The 22,774-nt window shown below is 40.9% G+C and overlaps 1 protein-coding gene across 1 annotated transcript in view; it reads right to left on the bottom strand.

Moving 5' to 3' along the window:
* Window positions 1-22,774, bottom strand: part of SPON1 (spondin 1) — a 247,140-nt gene that overhangs the window by 215,177 nt on the left and 9,189 nt on the right. The window contains exon 2 of the mRNA XM_019754482.2: window positions 9,311-9,417. Within this exon, the coding sequence (XP_019610041.2) occupies window positions 9,311-9,417 (107 nt within the window). The remainder of the gene's footprint in view (window positions 1-9,310; window positions 9,418-22,774) is intronic.

The following is a 22,774-nucleotide window of genomic DNA, read 5'->3' as shown; positions in this document are numbered from 1 at the left end:
GCTAAACAGAGAAAATGGCACAGGCCTCAGGTGTTGTAATCCTTGATTATTGTCATTTACTGGCTCTGTGCCCTCTGTCACATTTTCAATTCGCTCCATGTTACGTGGCCTGTAAGATGGGGCTAATAATAGTGGCCACCTCATGGGATGGGTCTGAAACCGACAGGAGATTGATTACTTGATTTGGCAAATATTTACTGAGCACTCATTGTGTGGTAGGCACTGCACCCAGCACTGGATGTGCTTTCGTGAAGAAACAGTCCCTGTTCTCATGGAATGTACAGCTGAGAGGGAGAGAATTAAAGTAAATGAAGCAACTAGACTCAGTACCTGGAGCTGATGGCTGTGGTTTCTTCTACCTGCTCATCCCCGGGGGTGCAGGCTTTGTCAAAGTATAATTTGAACCCCATTTTCAGTGATACTGCTTTGTGACAGCAGGTCACAAAGCCAGTAATAGAGGCCAGCCAAACACCTAGCCCTCACATTGAATAGAGTTTTATTTTTATTTACTACGTATCATGTACCTAGCGGTACTGAAAGTTTTCATTTTACTTTATAGACTTCAAAATCATGTTACAGTGAAGAGAGAAAGAATGAGAGAAGCCTGTATCTCCCCTCACCTGGTAGAGTGGTACAGACAGCTGGTCAGTTATACCCAAGCTGAGATGTCTGCCCATGTCCACAGAAAATGGAGTTCATGAGCCATCTGACACAGAGACGTGGAAGGGGCACCCTAGGCTGATGGCTCAGAAAGAAGAGACATTGACTGAGGGTCCTTCATGTTCAGGCACTGTGTTGGGCATTTTACATAAATTGTCTCATCTGATGCTCAAAATTAAGCTATTTCTTCACCCAGCTGGTAGAGGCAGAATTTGAGCCCAGATCTGCTGGTTCCCAAAACCTATGTTCCTTCCACATGCTCTCATCAAAACTGAAAAGCTAAGCTAGAATTAGAAGAATAATGAGATACATGGTCTTTTTGGAGGAGGAAGTTTTCTGCTGTCACAATAACCTGTGTGACCGTCACTGACACTGTCAAATTCCTGATGACTACTGCTAGAAATAGAGGAGCTAATTATATATATATACATACACCTGTGTGTGTGTTTGCACGCACACAGAGAGAGACAGAGAGCGAGGAAGACTTTAGTTTGACCCTGTAATTTAATTCTGGAAATTAATAAGAAGAAAATGCTCATGCATGCTGACAGATTATGAGTTAAAGTGTTCATTGCCATTTTCTTCTAATGAGTAAAAAGAAAAACTGGAACCATCTATCTTGCTCAAGAATAAAGGAATGGTTGAATAAATTATAATTCAACAGTATAGTGGAGTACTATAAACCCATTAAAATTCATGTTGTGGAATAATATTTAATTGCATTGAAATATGCTCATAATACAATGTTCACAAAAATAAAACTGGTCATAAGACCCTACATATAGTATGGTTCCAAAATGTTGAAATTATATATATATATATATATATTTAAAATCTGGAAGAAAATGTACCCAAATGTTAATAGTGATTATCTATCTCAAGGTTATAAGATGATGTATTTTTAGTTCTTCTTTATCCTTCTCTACCCTTTTCTGTGTTTTTCAACATAAAACAAAGGTGTGCTATGTTGAGAAGTGATGCTCCCCATAAGGCGTCTGGTTCCCAGACTCAGAGCTTGCCTGCTTGGAAGAAAACTGTTTTTCATCCTTCCTGGTAGCAGGCACCAGAGACCAGGGCTATGAAGCCTGAGGACCCAATGTCCACCCCAGGTACTCATGTGGCATGCTGCTTCTCACTCTTCTTACAAATGTTTTAGATAGCAATTTAAAAAAAAAAAGAAAGAAAACTAACTGTCAAACAATAGGTATTGACATTGCTTTTAAAATGTATTCTTTTGATGGGTCTTTTAGGATCACAGCTCCACAGAGGCATTTTACACCCAGTGAGTCCCTGAGGGGAGGGGGAAGCATGGCATGTCATTCATCCCCTGGTTCACTTATTCACTCATTCATTTAAGAAAACAAAACATTTACTGTGCCCTGGCTGGGCTCTATGCACTTATCAAAAAAGATATAGTGAAACATTAAAATAGGGCAAGTTTTAAAACAGAGGTGTGAGGAAAGAGTGGAGTGGTCTTCACACATACCCTTCATTTTTAACCCTTGTCCACCTGCAAACTTCAACCACCCAAAGAGACAACTAGAAGTTATCGTCACCTCTAGAAATGTTCTTTGCATCCTTCCAAATCATCACTCACTCCTCACTTGCTGCAAATAATTGTTTTCTTATTTGCACACATGCAGCAGCTACAACACCTAGCATGCTTCCATAGAGTTCTTTCTATACAAGTCTCTTTACTCTATGTCACACACAGGAAATAATAGTGTTTCCCTAGAGTAAACAGATGAGACTATCCCAATATCTAAGGAAATAAATATCTAGGCATTCCTATAACCCATTTGTAGTTCACCAGTGTACGTAGCATACCAGCATCGGAAAGCACTGCTGTAAATCTTGACCACCTAACACCAGGAACTGTGGCCTAATTATTCATCTCCATATGCTCAGAGCCTAGTACATTGCCTTTCACAGAGCTGGTAATTAGCGCTTTCATTAATTCGTTTCAGCCAATGTTTATTGAATGTGCACTATGTGCCAGTACAGGGTTAGTTGTTAGAAATACAATAGTGAGCAAAATAGACTTGGTTTTGACCTATAGTTTGGGGGCACAGCAACATTAAACAAATAATCCTGTAAACAAATACATAATTATAAATTCTAATAACCATTCTGAAGGAAAAGTACAAGGTGCTATGAATGCTGTGGCAATATTTGAATGAACAAATGAACGAACAAACGAATGAATGAAAACACTGTATATTTTACACTGTCATATTTGTTCACTAGAAAGGTGTGCTCTCTAGACAAAGAGAATACTGTGGGCTCTCTTAGGATGGATTTAGAATCCCATAAAATAATCTGGCTCCTATGACACATTCTAAGACCTCATCAGTTTTTCTAGTTCTAGCTCATGATTGACTCATTCTGAACTTACAGGTAACTAAAAATCCTGGGGTATTTTTATTGTTGTTTGTTTAATATGCTGTCACAAATCCAAGTCTCTCTTCTTGTACTTGTGCGCTTGGTGATTTGGATCTAAGTAGGTGACTTTCCAGGCTCCTGTATTAGCTTTCATCTTGCTAGATTTGGTCCATTAAGTTGACCTGCCCATAGCTGTGATGCCCAATCCTGATACAGAAATATATGCTTCCCTTCATATCAGTGGGTGTGGCTACCATAATGGAACGCCCATATTCAAGTTGTTGAAAAGAGTGCTGAGAGAAAATAAAAAATTTGGGGGGGGGGGGGCGGGCAGTGAAGTGAATCACCTTTGCAATACACATCAAAAACATAAAAATGCCCATACCTTTTGCACTTGTAATTACACTTCTGGCAATGTATTCTAGCAAATAATACTAAATAAAGAAAAACGTTTTATGCAAAAAACTGTTTTTACTCCATTATTTATAATAGTGAAAGGCAGATGGAAAATTCCTAATATCTTATAAGGTGCATGACTAAGCTTAGGTAACTATAACAAGAGTTTTCTTATAAACTAAGAATTCCTAGGAACAGGCTTGCAATAGCGTTTTATTTTTAGAAAAGTGTCAAAAACTCTTCTAGCTTCTCACGTGGCTCAGAACCCATTAAATGTTAATAAATATTTTTTGTTAATGAAGAGATAATGAAAATAGTTTAGAAATAGGGAATTAAGAATATGGAATAATTAGCTATTAAAAAATACTTGTTTGTATGGTATTGATAAGGGATCTTCTCAGACAAACATCCCCTTATAATGAGTCTTTCTTCCTTTGCTTGACAGACTGTTACCTACACTAGCTGATGCATTATAGGCCTTAAATTAAAATTAAATAAAGCAATAGTATTACAAGTTAGCACATTAAAATTCTGTCCATAAGTATTTGAGTGCCTACTCTGTGTGAGGTGCAGTGTGAGGTGCTGGGAGAACAGCAGCAAACAGGACAGATGAAAATCCCGGTCTCAGGGAGCTTATAGTTCAGTGGAAGGCAAGAGGTAATACTCAAGTCAACAAGGAGAACAGATTGCACATCAGCTGGCAATAAAGGCAGTGGAAAAAAATAAGTGGGGAAGAGGGATAGAGAGTCCAGTTCAGGGGTGGGAGGGGGGATGAGTTTCAAACAGGGTGATTGGGACGGCCTCCCTAGGAAAGGGAGCGGAGACCTGAAGGAGGCAGAAGAGTGAGCCAGGCAGTTGGCTGGGCTGTGAGCATTCCAGGGAGCAATTCATTTTTAGCAATGCAATTTTAAAGGTTGGGTGGGTTACTTTTGTACAGGAGGTCCAGCCCTGCATTCCTTGTCATTTTCAATTAACCATGAGTACACCCAACCAGCTCATCAGAGAAAGATTCCTGTGTCTCTCCAGTCTGGCAGCCAGGGACAGATCACCTAGTCTGGGCCAACACTGCCACGCTGGACTGGCCACTGGAAGCAGAGAAGGCAGCCCCACCTCTTAGGCCCTCTGCTGGAACGGTGAGTTGTAACCCTTACCCTCCTGGTACCAAGCTGCCCCAGTCCCTTCCCACTGAATCTAAAGGGCATTAAAGTTCACTTTCATTGTGTCTGTACCTAGTGAGTCTGTTTTCTGTGTAAAGGTTCACTCAATTAGAAGCAAAATCACTCACTCGCAGAGTGACTTTTAGAACAGAGGATGTTATCTTTAACCAGATTTAAAGAGTATTAGAATTTTGTTATTGATGTTAAGTCCTCAAAGCCATCATATTTAGAGTGAGGGTGTTAACAAAGTATATCTAAATATTTGTTAAATCGCTATGAATGAATGACAATTAAGTTCGTGAACTTGTTGCAACCATGTTGCTAACCTTTTCTGATATCAGAGGGATTATTCATTATGAATTTGTACCAACTGGACAAACAGTTAACCACGTTTACTATTTGGAAGTGCTGAAGAGGCTGCATGAAAAAGTTAGACAACCTGAACTTTTCGCCAACAATTCATGGCTCTTGCATCACGACAATGCACCAGCTCACATGGCACTGTCTGTGAGGGAGTTTTTAGCCAGAAAACACATAACTGACTGTATTGGAACACCCTCCCTACTCACCTGATCTGCCCCCAATGACTCCTTTCTTTATCCAAAGATAAAGGAAATATTGAAAGGAAGACATTTTAATGATATTCAGGACACCAAGGGTAATACGATGACAGCTCTGATGGCCATTCCAGAAAAAGAGTTCCAAATTGCTTTGAAGGGTGGACTGGGCACTAGCATCATTGTACAGCTTCCCAAGGGGAGTACCTCGAAGGTGACCGTAGTGATATTCAGCAATGAGGTATGTGGCACTTTTTCTAGGGTGAGTTCACGAACTTAATTGTCCGACCTCATATATATTTTAAAAATGTCAGTGGCATTTGTAATTTCTGATCATCTGCTCGTGTTCCAACGGATGACTTGCTGACTTACTACCGTGCTTGTTGGCAGCAGAGGTAATTGAAGGTACAATTACAAAGAGGACACTGTATGCTCATGAGGGCAAGACCACACCTGTTTTCCTCACCATCGTATCCCCAGTGCCCCCCTCGGTGCCCGGCACATAGAAGACACAGTCAATGCTGATGATTGATGGGTGGTTCCAAAAATGACAGCTTTGGTACAGAGAGAGACTTTTGCACTGGAGTGTTAGGGAGAGAGCATAGAGACCACCAGGTCTAAAGCAGGAGAGGAAAGATGGAGGCATGAGCTGTGATGCCTCACCCTCTCATGTCTGAGATGATGGGAACCCAGTGTAGTGTGCATTTAATGCACAAAGCAGCGCAGAGGTGGTGAGATGTGTGAAAAAATCACTGGTACATTGTTTGCCCCTCCTGTGTCCCCGTAGATGTTGGATTACTTTGGTCAATTTACTTAACCCCTTAGAGACTCAGTGTCATCATCTGTAAAATAGGGATAACAATACTGACCTCACAATACTGCTACAAGAATTAAGTAGAATAATGTATACAAAGCCTCTGGCACAGAAACTCCCACCATAAAAAAAGTCATAGTACACCTCACTTTTTCACTCGGCATGTACACATTGAGAGGCAGTGTACACCATGGTTGGGAGCAGGGACCTGGAGCCAGACTGACTAGGTTTGAATCCCAGCTTTATCACTTAGGGTTAACTGGGCTTAAGGAAGTTCTTAAATGCTCTGTGCCACAATTTCCTCATCTGTAAAAAATAGGACAATAATGCTTATCTCATAGTTTTGCTCTGAGGATTAAATCAGTTAATAAATGTAAACCACTCAGAACGACATATGGCACACAGCATTATTATTGTATGCGAGGCATTTTTCATATTTGTTTCCCACTTTGATCCCTCTAGGGCTGGTGGAAGCAATGAGAGGAGAGACAGGAGCAGACAGATATGTTGATTTGATGATGAAGGAGTTCATGTTGGATGGGCTGAGTCTCCTTTCAGCGCTGGGCCTCAAACTCGAGCGTGCATTAGTTTTACCCTGAGGGCTTGTTAAAACACAGGTTGTGGGGGCTCTACCTGTGAAGCTTCTGATTCAGTAGGTCTGGGTGGGGCTTGAGATTTTGTATTTCTAACAAGTTCCCAGATGGTGCTGATATTGCTGGTACAGAGAACACACTCTGAGAACTACTGGGGTGTAACAAGAAAGGATGTCAGACGTTCCAAGAGAAGGAAAAAGGGAGTATGCTTAACGTAGGTGTTCTGAAACAATTCCATATAGGACTGAGTTCTAGACACTAGTAAAAAGACTAATTTGTTCACTTATTCATTCAACAAACATTTACTCACTGCCCACTGTGAGCAGGGCTCTCCATTCACCAACCAGTTACAAGGACCAAGATTTAGCTGAGGAGAAACAGTGAGTTGGAAAGGACTATCAATCCATTGAATTAAAAGAGAATAGCATTAAAGAAAGAAGCCATGTCCCCACAGGCTTAACTATACATCATGTCCCCATCAGGCCTAACTCAGGCATTATTTTTTTTTATTGTGGTAGAATGCACATAACATTCATTAAGTATATTCATATTGTTGTGCAACCATCACCACCACCATCTATGAGTATCTCCAGAACTGTTTTCAACTTCCCAAGCTGAAACTCCAAACCTGTTCATCAATAATTCCCGATTTCCCCCTCTTCGGCTTCCCCTGGCAACCACCACTCTACTTTCAGTCTCTGTGAATTTGATGACTCTAGGTACCTCACGCAAGTAGAATCATACAACATTTGTCCTTTTGTGACTGGTTTCTTTCACTCAGCACAGTGTCTTCTACTGTTAAAGTACGTGTCACAATTGCCTTCCTTTTTAGGGATGAGTAATATTCCACTGTATGTACAGACCACATTTTGTTTCTCCATTCATTCATCGATGGATGTTGAGTATTGTGACTAATGCTGCAATGAACATGGGTGTTCAAATATCTGTTCAAGTCCTTTCATCCAACTCTTTTCGGTATATACCTCTAAGCATCATTTTAAAGCAGATAAATTTTGTTAGGGTGACAATTAAGATCACCTTCCCCCATCCTACTCCTCACCTTTTCCCTTCTTAGAACTTTACCCCGCCTGACACTCAGGTACCCGGATGTCTCAGCTGCCCAAATCTGATAACTCATCCACACCTCTAATAAATTAGCACAACCAGGACAAGGGGAATATATTTTAATGTCTTACGGGCTGAATGCATGCATGAATCTTCCTTTCCCTGTAATGACAATCTTACTGATATACTGTCCAAACACACCCATGCCAGGAGCTTATTCAGTACTACAGGGAAGCGATTTAGTCTCTGGAATCAGACGCCTAATGGAGGAGCCTGGCCTTACTACTTACTGTCCCTTTAGGCAAACGATTTAGTCTCTCTAGTTTCATTTTCCCGATCTATAATATAGAGATAATAGTTCCTAGTGAGTTGGTTATTTTGAGAATTAAACTAAGATAAAGCAAGCTAGTTAAATTAAGATAAAGCAAGATAAGGTGAAGCTCTTAACCTAGTGCCTGGATTATGGCAAGTACCCCAGAAATATTGGCTGTCATTAGAATTATTATTGGGTAACTCCTTCAGATACATGCTAAGAAAGCTCCTGCTAGCTAGGTACAGAGAAGGACATTACAATGAGTGTGGAATTAACAGACCCACTAGGCCAGAAGCCCAGAATCCTAAACAATGGACATTTTTTAAATCACAGGATTCAAAATTACAACCTGGCCACAAGGGACTAAAAGATGTCTTTGGATGGGGAAGATATTTTGGGGCTGGGTCCTCTGTGAAACCCACAAATTATATCAGAGTCCCCAGCAGCCAGCACTGGGTATAATTAGTCTTCTTGAGTTTTCTTTTTTGATTCTGAGTTTGCAAATGCCAGATAAAAATGGATTCCAGAACAATGGATACTTGAGATGAGAAATGGTTACAGCAAATTTAGCCAGGCCCCCTCCTAGGTTCACCCCAGTCCTTCTGGGACATGTTCTGACAACTTGCTGGTCTCTTTTTAAACCTCTGAAAGGGAATGATGTTCCCGCCACTTCCCTTGGAAGAATATTCCACGGTAAAATATGACTCATTGTCAGGGCCCTTGCCTTTGAGATTCCCTTTCTTCTCGTGACCCACTTTCGTTATGCTGTGCCCTTTTGTACAAAGTCAAATGAAGCCTCCCCTGGAGGAGGTTGCTCTGCGAGGACTGACATTTAAGGACCATCACCACCTCTTAAACTAAGCCCTGTTCATTTAGCCAAGCAAAGCATGTTTAATTCTTTTAATCTTCTCTCATAAATCAATCCCTCCATTCCCTTAAGAGTCTTTCTCTTGTGCTTTGAACTCCCTCCAGTCTGGCCATCCTAAGCTCTTGTTCCATTTACACTTGAGAATTGCCAGTCAATCACAAAATGGCTGTGCAGGAAAAACAGCGGGCCCTTGCCGGGGTTCCAAGAGCTCTCACCACACTGGACTGTCTGCTGCTTGAACATACTGTGAGCCCAGAGAAGAGCCCTGCGTGCTGGCCAACCCCAAAGGCTTTAAGGTAGGCTTGAGGCATTTGCTGCCTACTCATTATGGGTCTTTCAAGTGGACCTGGCAAGCCTGGCGAATGGTCAAAGGAACTGCACGAGAAGCCACCTCATATACTTAAACCTCTCATTGTACTAAGGCTTCTCGGGTTGTTCACCTTTCACTTGGTTTCTACCTCCCAGGGCAATGAGGGACACTGGATAAGCCCAGAAGGGGTCTTACCTGGAAGGTTCCAGCATGGTCTTCTTCCTTATCACCCTCTCTGTTCTCTTTGAGAGCAATTAATGTGAATCCTCTGAAGTAGGACGGAGGAGCAGCTGAAAGAGTCACTGTGGAGAGAGAGAAGTAAACAGATTATAAGCATAAAAATAAATTGTCTTCCATTTGTAGAATGGATGGACATGAGTTCTCCATTAACATCCCGGATGTGGGTTAGAAGGGAAGCAGACAGGAGGACAATGGGAAAGACTTGTCCAGTTAAGTAGTGAACTCTCACTTTCTTCACCCAGCTCCCTATTACGTTTCAGAACCTACTAGTGTGTTTTCCTGAAAATAAGACCTAGCTGGACCATCAGCTCTAATGTGTCTTTTGGCAAAAATTAATATAAGACCCGGTCTTATGTTATATTATATTACAGTGGTACCTAGGTTTTCAAACGTAATCCATTCCGGAAGATCGTTCGAGTTCTGAAATGTTGGAAAACAGCCGACAGCTAGGCCTCAGGCTCTTGCACTCGACGGAAGCCACGTGGCATATTCGACTTTCGAGGCATGTTCGAAAACTAAAGCATTTACTTCCAGGTTTATGGCATTCGTAAACTGAAATGTTTGTCAACGGAGACATTAAAAAACCGAGGTAATACTATACATTACATTATATTATGTTATATTATATTATATTATACCCAGTCTCATATTAAAATAAGACTGGGTCTTATATTAATTTTTGCTCCAAAAGACACATTAGAGCTATTGGTCCAGCTAGGTCTTATTTTCAGGGAAACATGGTAGATAGTTGAACTGCTACCTCACTTGGAAATTCTTGAACCAACCACAGCTGTGGTGAGCTCTCTCCCAGTAACCATGATTTGATAAATATAGTCCCTGGTGAACAATTCTAATCTTGACAGTTATCTAATGTTACACTTCCACTAGATTGGCCCAAGGGAAATCTAGCTGCTCACAGCACAAACTCACAGAGACTGTTGTGTGTTCTCCAAAACACACTTCCTTTTTCTTTTGGGCACTCAGCTAGACCACATTTCCAGCTTCCCTTGCAGTAAGATCTGCTTGTTCTCCAGTGCTGCCAGTGGAAAGCATGGCAGACACGAGGCATGCCACTTTGAACCCATACAAACTTCCCACGTGATTCTCCACTCTCCCTCTCCTGCCTCTGTCTGCTGAATGCAGGGGATCTAGCAGAGGACTCTGGTGTCTGAGGAGGAGCCACAAGATGGAAGGAACCTGAGCTTCTGAATAACCACACCAGAGTGATTCTCTGGTCAGAATCACTCACTGACCAGAGATATCCATATTGGACCTTACAAAAACTGGAAATAAAGTTATATTGTGGGGTTTTGTTATAGCAACTGGAGTTATGAATTTACATTATACTTTTCCTTCTCACATTTACCCAGAGAAGAATGTTTTCATTGAAATCTTTATAAGGGCCTGCCTTCTCAGCAAAGATGGTCACCCCTCCCTTTGTATCCCCAATCTTCTGAGATAGAAATCCTTTATTATAATTTTGCACTGAATTGCAATTCTCTTTTTACGTGCCTTCTTCACTAGACTGTGAGTTAATGCTGGGGAGGGACTGGATTTTAATTCTCTTTGTATCCAGAGCACCTAGCAGAGAGCATGGCATCTAATAGACATGCAATTTAAGTTTCTTGAAATTCATATAAATCGAGGTTTAAATTACTTTACTGTCTGATGAACATGCTAAGATTCTGGTCTTTAAACAAAGAATTATAGACTTTCAGAGCCTCAAACTATCCCAAGAACCCTCCATTCCAGTCTTCCAACTTCACAGATAGGAAACAAAGCAAAGACACAGAGAGGTCAACAGACACCCTTCAGGTACAATAGTAAGACCACCCAGAGGCAGACTTAGGGCCAAATCTCCTCCCCAGTTTAACACTCCACCCATGATTGCCCATATTGACTATATTTATCGTAGTGTGGGTATTCCACAAGTGTTGATTAAGTTAAAAATTATTTAATTGATTTCTGGTCAAGATGGTGAAGTAGGTAAATGCTGTGCTCACCTCCTCTCAGGACTACATCAGTTACAACTAAACTGCAGAACACCCGTCATTGAGAATTGCCTGAAGTCGAGCTGTACCGAAGCCCTACAACTACGGACATACAAAAGAAACCTCCTCGAGACTGGTGGTAGGAAGAGCAGAGACACAGAATGTGCTGGTCCCACACTTATGTGTGACCATTAAAAATCAGGAGGGATATCTTGGCTGTAGAGGTCCCTGCCAGAGGAGCAAGAGGTCCCAGCTCCACACCAGGCTCCTCAGCCCAGGGTTCCAGTGCTGAGGAGAGAAGCCTGCATAACTTTTGGCTGTGAAAACCAGTGGAGATTGTGGCTGAGTTAGCTGGAGGGCAGCTGCAGTCCCAGGTGTTCCTCTTAAAGGGCCGACACACAGACTTACTCTTTGATGGGCTCACTTACTCTGAGGTTCAGCACTGGGGCAGCCGCTTGATAGGCACCAGGGACATAATGGGAGGAACTGAATTGACTAACTTCAGGGTGAGGGCTGGAGGGGCAGCTTTCTCCCTGAGGAAGGAACTGGCAGAAGTCATTGCTTTTTGTTGTTGTTGAGCCCTCCCCATCTCTGTGTGCAGATGCAGGCAGAAACCATATCTGAGTCTCCATCAAACTGGCCATCACCTTTCCACCCTGCCCTAGTGATTCCCTCAGACCACACGCCACCCAACTTGCGGGGACACCAAAGCCAATTCCAGTGGCTTTTCTGTACAAATGACCTATCTTAGCTCAAGCTGCAGGATTTCCTAAAATCTCTGAAAGGTTCACAAAACACAAATAAGCAGCATCTGGCTTTGATATGTCCTGCACCTCTGGCTGAGTAGCCCTAAGCCCAGAACTAGTAGCAGCTGGTCTTGGTTTACAGATTGGCCTCTCCAGGCACCTCCAAGCCCAGCATGGGTGGCAGCCATCTGCAGATTGCTTTGTGGCTTATACCAGGTGGCTGGGGGCAGGGCTCTGGCTGAGGCTAAACTTGGCCTGCAGTGGGTTCCCCTCCCAGGAGGCCCCAGGTCTGGCACACTCAGTGGCCAGCTTCAGACCAAGCCAGAGCATCACTGCCATCTCCAAGAACAATAAACACAAAGGACAGACTGAGTAGGAACCAAAGCCCTGCTAAAGCAAATCCTGCTCTGTAGGATCAGCCCTTGCACCACGGCTTCTCCACTGTAGTCACAGCCAGTCCTCACAACAAATCAGCACAAGGGTCAATCCCTCTTACTGATGTGTATACAGCAACCAAGGCTCAACTTCAATAGGAGGGCACACACAACCCACACAAGGGACACACCTAGAGCACACAGCTCAGGTAACCAGAGAGACTACACAACTGGGTCCCACAGGACACCTACTACATAAGGCCACTCTACTAAGACTGGGAGGCATAGCAGCCTTACCTAGTACATAAAAACAAACACAGGGAGTCAGACAAAATGGAGAGACAAAGAAACATGTCCCAAATAACAGAACAGAACAAAGTTCCAGAAAAAGAATTAAACAAAGTGGAGACAAGCAATCTACCAGACACAGAGTTCAAAACACTGATTATAAAAATGCTCAATGATGTCACGGAGAACTTCAACAAAGAGATAGGAAACAAAAAAATAGCAGTAGAAAACATAAAAAAGAACCAGTGAGAAATAAAGAATATAGTAATGGAAATAAAGAATACATTACAGGGAATCAGCAGTAGATTAGATGAAGCAGAGGATTGAATCAGCGATTTAGAAGATAAGGTAGCAGAAGACACCTAAACAGAACAGCAAATAGAAAACAGAATCTGAAAAAAAATGAGAATAGTTTAAGGGGTTTCTGGGACAACATCAAGCATACCAACATTCACATCAGAGGGGTACCAGAAGGAGAAGAGAGAGAGCAAGGAATTGAAAACCTATTTGAAAAAATAATGACTGAAAACTTTCTTAACATGGTGAAGGAAATAGACATACAAGCCCAAGAAGTGCAGAGAGTCTCAAACAAGATGAACCCAAAGAGGCCCACACTAAGACACATCATAATTAAAATGCTAGAGGTTAAAGACAAAGAGAGAATCCTAAAAGCAGCAAGAAAAAAGCAGTCCGTTATCTACAAGGGAGCTCCCATAAGACTGTCAGCTGCTTTCTCAACAGAAACTTTATAGGCCAGAAGGAATTGGCAAAAAATACTCAAAATGGTGAAAAGCAAGGACCTACAACCAAGATTATGCTACCCAGCAAAGCTGTCATTTAGAATCAAAGGACAGATAAAGAACTTCCCAGGCAAGAAAAAGCTAGAGGAGTTCAGTATAAACCAGTATTACAAGGAATTTTAGAGGGACTTCTTTAAGACAAACAGATAAATAAATAAATAAATAAATAAATAAATAAATAAATAAAATGGATAATAAAATAGCAATAACTACATACCTATCAACAATTAGTTCCAATGTAAATGGATTAAATGCTCCAACCAAAAGATAGCAGGGCTGAATGGATAAGAAAACAAGACTCTTACATATTCTGACTGAAAGCAAAGGGAGGGAAAAAGATATTGCATGAAAATGGAAACAAACAAACAAAAAAGTTGGGGTAGCAATACTTATACCAGGCAAAATAAACTTTAAAACAAAGACCATAACAAGAGACAAAGAATGGCTAGTAATCCCACTTCAGGATATTTATCTGAAGAAATCCAAAATTCTACTTCAAGGGCACATGCTCATCCATATGTTCATTACAGCATTATTTACAACAGCAAAGCTATGAAGGCAGCCCAGGTATTCCTGAATGGATAAGAAGAGGTGTTACATATATACAATTAAATATTACTCAGCCATAAAAAAGAATGAAATCTTGCCATCTGCGACAACATGGATGGACCTAGAGTGTATTGTGCTGAGTGGAGTAAATCAGGCAGAGAAAGACAAATGTCATTCGATTTCACTTATAAGTGGAATCTAAAGAACAAAATAAACAAACAAAATAGGAACAAACTCATAAATAGAGAACATTTTGATGATTGCCAGATGGGAGGGGGGGCTGTGGGTGGGTGAAAAAGGGGACGGGATTAAGTACAAATTGGTTGTTACACAGTAGTCATGGGGATATAGGGTATAGCATAAGGAACATAGTTCATAATATTGTAACATCTATGTATGGTGTCAGATGGGTACTAAATCTATTGGGGTGATAGATGGGTGGGGCTTGGGGGCAGGGTGAAAAAGTTGAAAGGATTAAGAAATATAAATTGGTAGTTATAAAATAATCATGGGGATGTAAAGTATAGGAAATATAATCAATAATATGGTAATAACATGTATAGCGCCAGGTGGGTACTAATCAGAGGGATCACGTCGTAAATTATAGAAACGTCTAACCCCTATGTTGTATACCTGAAATGAATATAAAATAATCTTGAATGTCAAAATCAATCAATAAATAAAGTGTAAAAAAATTAATCAATTCATTTAACATATAATATTTATGTAATTTAGTTTCCCAAATTCCTCAAACTAGTTTCAGTCCTGAAAATGAAGAACCCTAAAACTCCGGAAACTAAAACCACCATTTTGGACAATGTAGCAGTGGTCCATGAACCACCAACCCAATGATAGCTCAGAGAACTTTGAGCCAAAGATTGCAAATCTCATGCTGGGACTGGTCAGTTCATCCTACAAAAGTAAAGGAGCATTCTAATTGGCTACTGATGTCTATAAAAGATCAGATAGAAAGAAAGGAAGAAAGGATGGGGTGGGGAAGCACAATAAAATAGAGGGGGGAAAAAAGGGGGTGCTCAGCAGTGGCAAGCAGAAAATGATGGTAATGGTGTCAGGAGAATGAGCTGAGATCTCCAAGGGACAGACAGACTGAGACAGAGAGCCCCAAAGCAGCGTGAGGCTCTCTAGGGTGGAGTGGCGTGGCCTTAAGGCCACAATTCTTGAGGAAGGGAAGCAGAGGACAAAGAAGAAGACAATAAAGGTGCTCTGACCAGATCCCCTCAGATTCCCTTTCACCATTTTAATGTGACCCTGGTACTGATGTGCCTTTGCTTCTAGCAGCCAACACTTGTAGCTTTTTTCTCGAGGATTGTTCTCAGGTCACTGGAGCTAGCCCTGCCTAATATGAAAGTCCCAGCTCCCTTAAATCAGGGGAGGATCACTTCAAGCGGTACCTGACACTTTAAAATGGTCCTGCAGGATCAGACTGAAACTCTCCTTCTGGACCCTGCCTGGGGTCACAGCCTAGCAGGGCCTCTTCCCTGCCCTGTCTTGCTTCCCCACTCCCTTACTGGTTTCTCCTGGGAGCACTTCCTTAATAAGTCACTTGCACCCAAATCTCACCTGAGGGTTTGTGTTATGGGTTAAACTGTGTCCTCCAAAAATCTATGTTGAAGTCCTACCCCCTGTACCTGGGAATGTGACCTTATTTGGAAATAGTGTCTTTGCGATGTAATTACTTAAGATGAGCTCATACTGCATTAGAGTGGACTCTAAATCCAATATGACTGGTGTCCTTAGAAGAAGAGACATGGAGACACACAGGGAAGAAGGCCAGGTAACAACAGAGGCGGAGACTGGAGTGATGCATCTACAAGCCAAGGCACGGCAAGGATTTTCACCAGAAGCTCGGAGAGGCAAGGAAGAAACTCCCTCTGAGCCTCCAGAAGGAACCAACTCTGTTGACACCTTGGTTTCAGACTTTTAGCTTCCAGAACTGTGAGAGAACACATCTCTGCTGTTTTGAGCCTCCGGTTTGTGGTACTGTGTATGGGAGCCCTAGGAAACGAAGAAAGTCCACTTCTGGGGAACCCACTCTAAGACAGTCAATTGCTCCACAGTCACTGCCTTTAGGATAAAGCTCAAACTCCACAGATGAAAGGCCCTCAGCCTCTGCCTACCCAGCTTCATGTTCTCTTTCCCTGCCACACTACATTTCAGTCCTGGGACTCACTCACTGGCCGTTCCCTGAAAAGCCTTATCATTTCACCCTGCAGTACTTTTTTTCCTGCATGCTACTCATATGCCTGGAATGTTCCACTTCCTCCATTCCTGGAAAATGTCTTCAAAAATCAGCTAAATTTTCACCTTTCATGTAATATTTCCTCTGACTTGCTTATCAAGACCTGGGTGCTGTCTTTTCTTAGACCCTGTTAAGATTAAACAAAAAAATACCTATACAATGAGCACAATAACAGTACTTACCTCAAAGTATCTGTGTGAAGCATAAATGACTTAATCCATGTAAAGTCCTTAAAATCATGCTTGGCAAATAGGAAATAGGCACTTAATAAATATTTGCTCTTATTATCAGTGATGAGATTATCACATTCATTATATTTTGTGTATAACTGTTTGTTTACCCATTTGTAAACCCTTCAAAGGCAAGAACCACATTCGAGCTCAGAGTAGTGATTAGTACAGAGTTGATATGCCATTAAAGTTACTGGATTGTGTTCATGGACTGGTACTCAGTATTATAAAGATGTCAAATCTTCTCAAATTGATTTATAGGTTTAGTGCAATATAAATTAAAATCCCAGCATGTTTTTGTGACATTGAGAAGCCAATTCTAAAATTCATATGAAAATGCAAAGGGCCTAGGATCTCTAAGGCAATCTAGAGAAAGAAGTACAAAGTTGAAGGGCTGTCTATCAAACATATACAGCTACAGAGATTAGGCCTGTGTACTCAAGCAAGAAAAGAAAAATAGGCCAATTGAATAGCTCGGGATCCAGAACAGTTTCCATAAATATATGAAAACTTGGTTTATGATAAAGGATTTACCATAGAGCAGTGAGAGAAAGATGATATTTTCAATAAATGGTGCTAGGACAACTGAATAACCATAGGTGAATCTTGGTCTTTAACTCACATCATACACAAAATAAAGTTCACGTAGATTGTAGAGCTAACTGTGAAAAGTAAAACAATAAAGATTTTAAAAAGCAGCATAGGATAAAATGTGAATGACCTTGGAATAGTAAAAAATTTTAAACTAGATATAAAAAAAAGCACTGATAATAAAGGCAAAGATATGTAATTGGGATGATATTAAAATTTTGCTCATCAAAAGACACAATTAAGAAAAAGTAAGCCACAGTTAATACATAAAACTAACAACTGACTTTTACCCAAAATATGTAAAAAACTCTTTCAGATCAATAAGAAGATGAATAGAGAAAAATAGGCAAAACACATGAATGAGCTACTACTTCACAAAAGAAGGTGCCTAAACAGTCAACAACCATAGGAAAAGACACTCAACCTCATTAGTCCACAGGGAATTAAAAATTAAATCCACAATAAAATACTATTGAATTTCTACCAGGTTAACTAAATTTAAAGGGATCAAATAATATCAAATGTTGTTAACTAGAACTCTCACAATACCGTTGATAAACTGAAAATGAGCAATTTTCCCTGGAAAACTCTTTGGCAGTATTTACCGAAGCTGAATATATACATACACTATGACCCAGCAATGCCACTCCTAAATCAACAGAAATGCACACATACATGCACCACACGACACCTATAAGGAGGTTCAAAGTAATGTTATTTGTAATCACACCCAACTGGAAACACTCAAATATCCATCAGCAGTAAAATGGATATACAAATTACGGCATATTCATAGAACTGCCTTGTAGTAACGAACATGAACAAATTGCTGCTACATACAGCATGGACAAATCTCACAAACACGCTCTTGAGTGAGAGAAGATAGATACAAAAGAATACAAAAACTATGATTACATTTATATATGTTTACATAAGGTTTAAAAACAGGCAAGTGTTTCTAACATATGGTGATGGAAAGAGAACTGACTCTGGGTGGTGAACACACAATGTGAGATATAGATGATGTAATACAGAATTGTACACCTGAAACCTATGTAACTTTACTAACAATTGTTGCCCCAATAAACTTTAATTTAAAGAAAAAACAAACAGGCAAGAGGTCAGGACAGTGGTTACGCATGTGAGAATTGGGAGCGAGTACCAATTTGAGGGGGTACAGGATGCCTCTGGAGTGCCAGTCGTGTTCTAGAACTTAATCTGGGTGCCAGTTGCATGACTGTATTCAACATATCATAATTCACTAAGCTGCATGATTTGTGGACTTTTCTGTATGTAAGTTACATTTTGATTAAAATTTTATTAAACAATGTTTCTGAATGATAAATGTTCTTTTTGTACATCTGTGCAGTGCCCTTAAAGGACTAATCATAAACTTAGCTTCCTAGAATGCTTCATTTCTGTTGGTTCTGGAGGTTGAACTCAGTGTGGGGTTTTAATCTGTAATTATCATTGTGACAATGGTATTATACAGTATACCATGTTTCCCCGAAAATAAGACCTAGCCGGACAATCAGCTCTAATGCATCTTTTGGAGCAAAAATTAATATAAGACCTGGTCTTATTTTACTATAATATAAGACCTGGTCTTTAATATAATATAATATAATATAATATAATACAATATAATACCGGGTCTTATATTACTTTTTGCTCCAAAAGATGCATTAGAGCTGATTGTCTGGCTAGGTCTTATTTTCGGGGAAACAGGGTAATCTGAAGGAAGAGAGGAGACCCTACCCCTCCACAGAACCCCATTATATGACTCTCCTGAAAGGAACAAATGTACAGCATGTTCTGAGTCCCAGTGATGACTAAAGATGACTGCTTGGCAATAAATAATAGAATCTTCTCTCTAATGACTCCTTCCAAGTGCCTCCCAAGAGAGGCCATTAAGAGACCCAAGAAATTGAAGAGAAAAATGCTTACGACGGAATAAAAAGAAGTTCATCTGGAGCCATCATGTTGAGCACATACAGGGAACTGGTTAAGAGCAAAGATTTTGGATTAGCATCCTGGAGCTTCCACGTATTAATTATGTGACCCCTGGCAAGTTACTTAACCTCCCCATTTCCTCATTTTTAAATAGAGGTTAATGATATTGCCTTTCTCACAAGAATTGGGTTAAATAAACAGTTATCACAGTACCTGGCACATATAAAGGATTCAAAAATTATAAAGGATGATGGCGGTGGTGGTGGTGGTGGTGGTGGTGGTGATGTTGGGGATGAAGATGACGATGACAATGATGACTATGATCATGAAGATCATGAGGCCCAGGAGGCTGATTGACCAACAATGAATTTCAAAGAGCTGGTCCTCAGGACAGTGATTGAACCTCCAAAGAAAAACTCTAGCAGGTGCTAATGAAGGACCACTGAAAGGATTGCAATGAAGATCATTATTTTGGGGGAGGACTCTCACAGGACCAGGTGATGGAGAGATTTGAGTAAGTCCTTATAATAAACTGAGTCTACTTGCAGCTCATGACACCCAAGATAAAGTGCTGTGTGAGGTCCTCTCAGGCCCTCCCATCTCCATACAATATAACCTGTCAACACCACCTTTCTTTTTCTTGAATATCTTTAACCCAATTTTAATTAAATATTTATTTTTTTAATCATTAAAGGCTGGTCTCCCTTAATAGCCTGTAAGCTCTGTGAGAGCAGAGACCAAGTCCTTCTTGAACTGTGCTGTATCTTTAATATTTAGCATACCTCTTAATACATTGAAAATGTTTGATAAATACTTGTTGAATGAATAAGTGAATGACAAAGGATTCATTTGTCTTCAGTGCATAGTTTTCTCATTCCTGTTTTGGTTTGTTCTACAAAGTTCTCATGGGCGACCATGTGTTATATGTCAACCTCCCCTACCCTTATGTTTAGTGAGCACTTGTCTGTGCCAGTCCACTGCTATGCCACTGGACACACAGAGAGAAAAGGCATGGCCTCTGCCCACTAGAGGTACACAGTCTAACAGATGGGAGAAAAAGACACATCAGCAGATATTTTTTATAACACATGATGGATGTCATGATGGTATGAACAAAGTGCTCTGGGATCCCAGTAGAGGGAACAGTAAATCTACTGGGGGAGTTAGAGGAGGCTTCAAGGAAGAGAGGGCATTTGAGCTGCAAGCTGAATGAGGAATAGGAGTGTGTCCAGTGGACAAGCAGAGCAACCGCATCCCAGGTAGAAAGAAAGGCACGGTGGACCAGTCTTGGCCTTGAAAACCAGAATTAATTCTGTATTTCATTAAATTCCAAGCTAGGAGGGAGGTGTGATAAGAGGCTAGGGGAGGAAGGAATGCAGGGGGTAGACAGTTAAAGCCTTCAAAGCCTTGCTAAGAAGTGTAGATACCACCCTGGAGGCGATGAGAAGGCACTAATGGGTTTGAGTTAGGGATTTTCATATTCAGATTTATATTTTAGGAAGATCAGACTAAAAGTTGTGCGATTATTGGATTATAGCCCTACCCTAAAAACCAGCTCTGTGGCAAAGGGCCTTTCTGGCCTGCCTTGTTTGCATGAGGTCTGATATTTCACACTAGAACCTGGCCTCAGATCTCCACTCAGGGTTGAGTTCTCCCCATCCTTGGGTACACTTGCCACATGAAAATTTCAGTTCCACCAAAGTCCCAAATAATTTTCTGGGTCCTTCAAATGGTGTATTATCCATCCAACATAAACTCTGATGAACTGTTACCTAATTCATTGGCTATGCCTATTACCCTCATTGGCTCTTGTCCAGTGCCATCACCCTCCCCCACTCTGCCTCTGGGTTTCAAACCCCCAGCCCCAATCTCAATGAGAAGGTCCTGAACCAGATCCCAGATCCATCACATGGCCAGTCCCTGTTATCCACCAGCTTACTATGTGTTACTGAGATGCCCCAGTCCTCACACCCACACATCAACTACAGGGAACTGCAGCTGATGTCATAAGTTGTAACATGAGGTTGTATGGACTGCTGGAGCATTACATAAGCCACCGTGGTCTACTCACCACTCTGCACAACTTCCAGAGCTCTGGAGAGCTGTAACTCACATGCTTCACTTAGAAATTGGCACAACTCAGCCCATCCAGCCAGGATAAGGCAGGAGAAGATGCTGGTGATAAGCTGGCAGAAAGAAGACAGAGCTAAAAGTCCAAGGGTGAGCAAATATGTATGATGGGGTTGGATTAAGCTGTGCTTCTGATCTTCTTCAGTGAATGCTCCCAGCATTCCCAGGCAGAGATGAAACATCTCCCACTCCAAATTAAAGATCATGCATATTTCAAATTGTAAGGGTCATCTTTCTACAATGGATGTAGGTAACAGACCTATATTCATATTTCCCTCTGTTAACTATATGTAACCTTGAGCAAGTTACTTAACCTCTCATTGCCTCCATTTTTAATCACCTATAAAATGGCAGTAATAGTGCTTACATCATGTTGTTGTTATGACAATTAATGAATTAATCTTTGTAATAGTATGTATGTTTGCTAAATTAATAAAATATATTAAAATAAATCTTTATAAAATAGGGATCATCGCTATCATCTCATGGATTTGTGACAAGAATTAAAGGAGATAATGAATATGAGGCACATTGCAGCAGCTCACTAGAAGTTCATTCTTTGCCCCACGTGCTACCTCATCATCGGATAGCTGGGAGCCAGATGAATGGGTCTTGAGCTGAACTATGTACAGATAGGAAGAGGAATGGATGACAGAGATGTTCCTGGGGAACTGGAGATGTGTCAGCCAAGAGGATGTAGCTGGGACTATGAATGAGGAAGCACTTAAAGAACATATGCCGTCTAGGACCCCACTTCTTCCCCTATCCTGACCATGTGATCTTCAGGCATACCAATCACAGGCCCTCTCTCCTTCTTAAAATATAAAGTCACAAAAGTGACTGTGACCCAGAACTAGCCTATCACCATACCCGATTCCACTGGATATGTGACCCAGGCTGAACCAATCAGAATCCTTCCCTGGGATTTTTCAATTTAGAGTTAAAAGGATACGGGATTTTCTTTGAGTTACAGAACTAACTGAAAGGTTTTTCATTGAAGGTTGTTGGCAGCTAGCCTCCCTGTCATTTGGAGAAAGTGTATCTGTAGTAAGTAAAATGAGAGTAATACACAGAAACGCAGCCAAGAGATAAAGGGTAGAAGGAGCGAGACAGAGGTGGAAGGGAGAGCCGTTAAGGATAGAGAGGGAGAGAGAGAGAGAGAGAGAGAGAGAGAGAGAGAGAGAGAGAGAGAGGAACCCCCTTTGAATTCCTAGATCCATTTATATCTGAAGCCATATCCAGACTTTCCAAATATGGGACTCAATAATTCTTTTTTTTTGGTTTAGTTAGTTTAACTTTATTTTTGTCACTTGCAGTGGAAAGAGTCCCGACTAATTTTGAAGCAAAAAAAGAAAACAATTCTGTCTAAACTATAAGATTCATTAGCAAGCTAAAGAAATGGTATTCATAAATAAACTGAGGTGGCTGACCAGGAGGGTGGCAGTTGGTGTTTAAATGTCATTGAAATGACAACAGATCAGATGACTTCAGAACTATTTAACTGGAC

Source organism: Rhinolophus sinicus, linkage group LG06 (genome assembly GCF_036562045.2).
Source record: "Rhinolophus sinicus isolate RSC01 linkage group LG06, ASM3656204v1, whole genome shotgun sequence".
Classification (NCBI taxonomy): domain Eukaryota; kingdom Metazoa; phylum Chordata; class Mammalia; order Chiroptera; family Rhinolophidae; genus Rhinolophus; species Rhinolophus sinicus.
The sequence above is the reverse complement of the archived record's forward strand: the minus strand, read 5'-3'. Positions and strand labels throughout refer to the sequence as shown.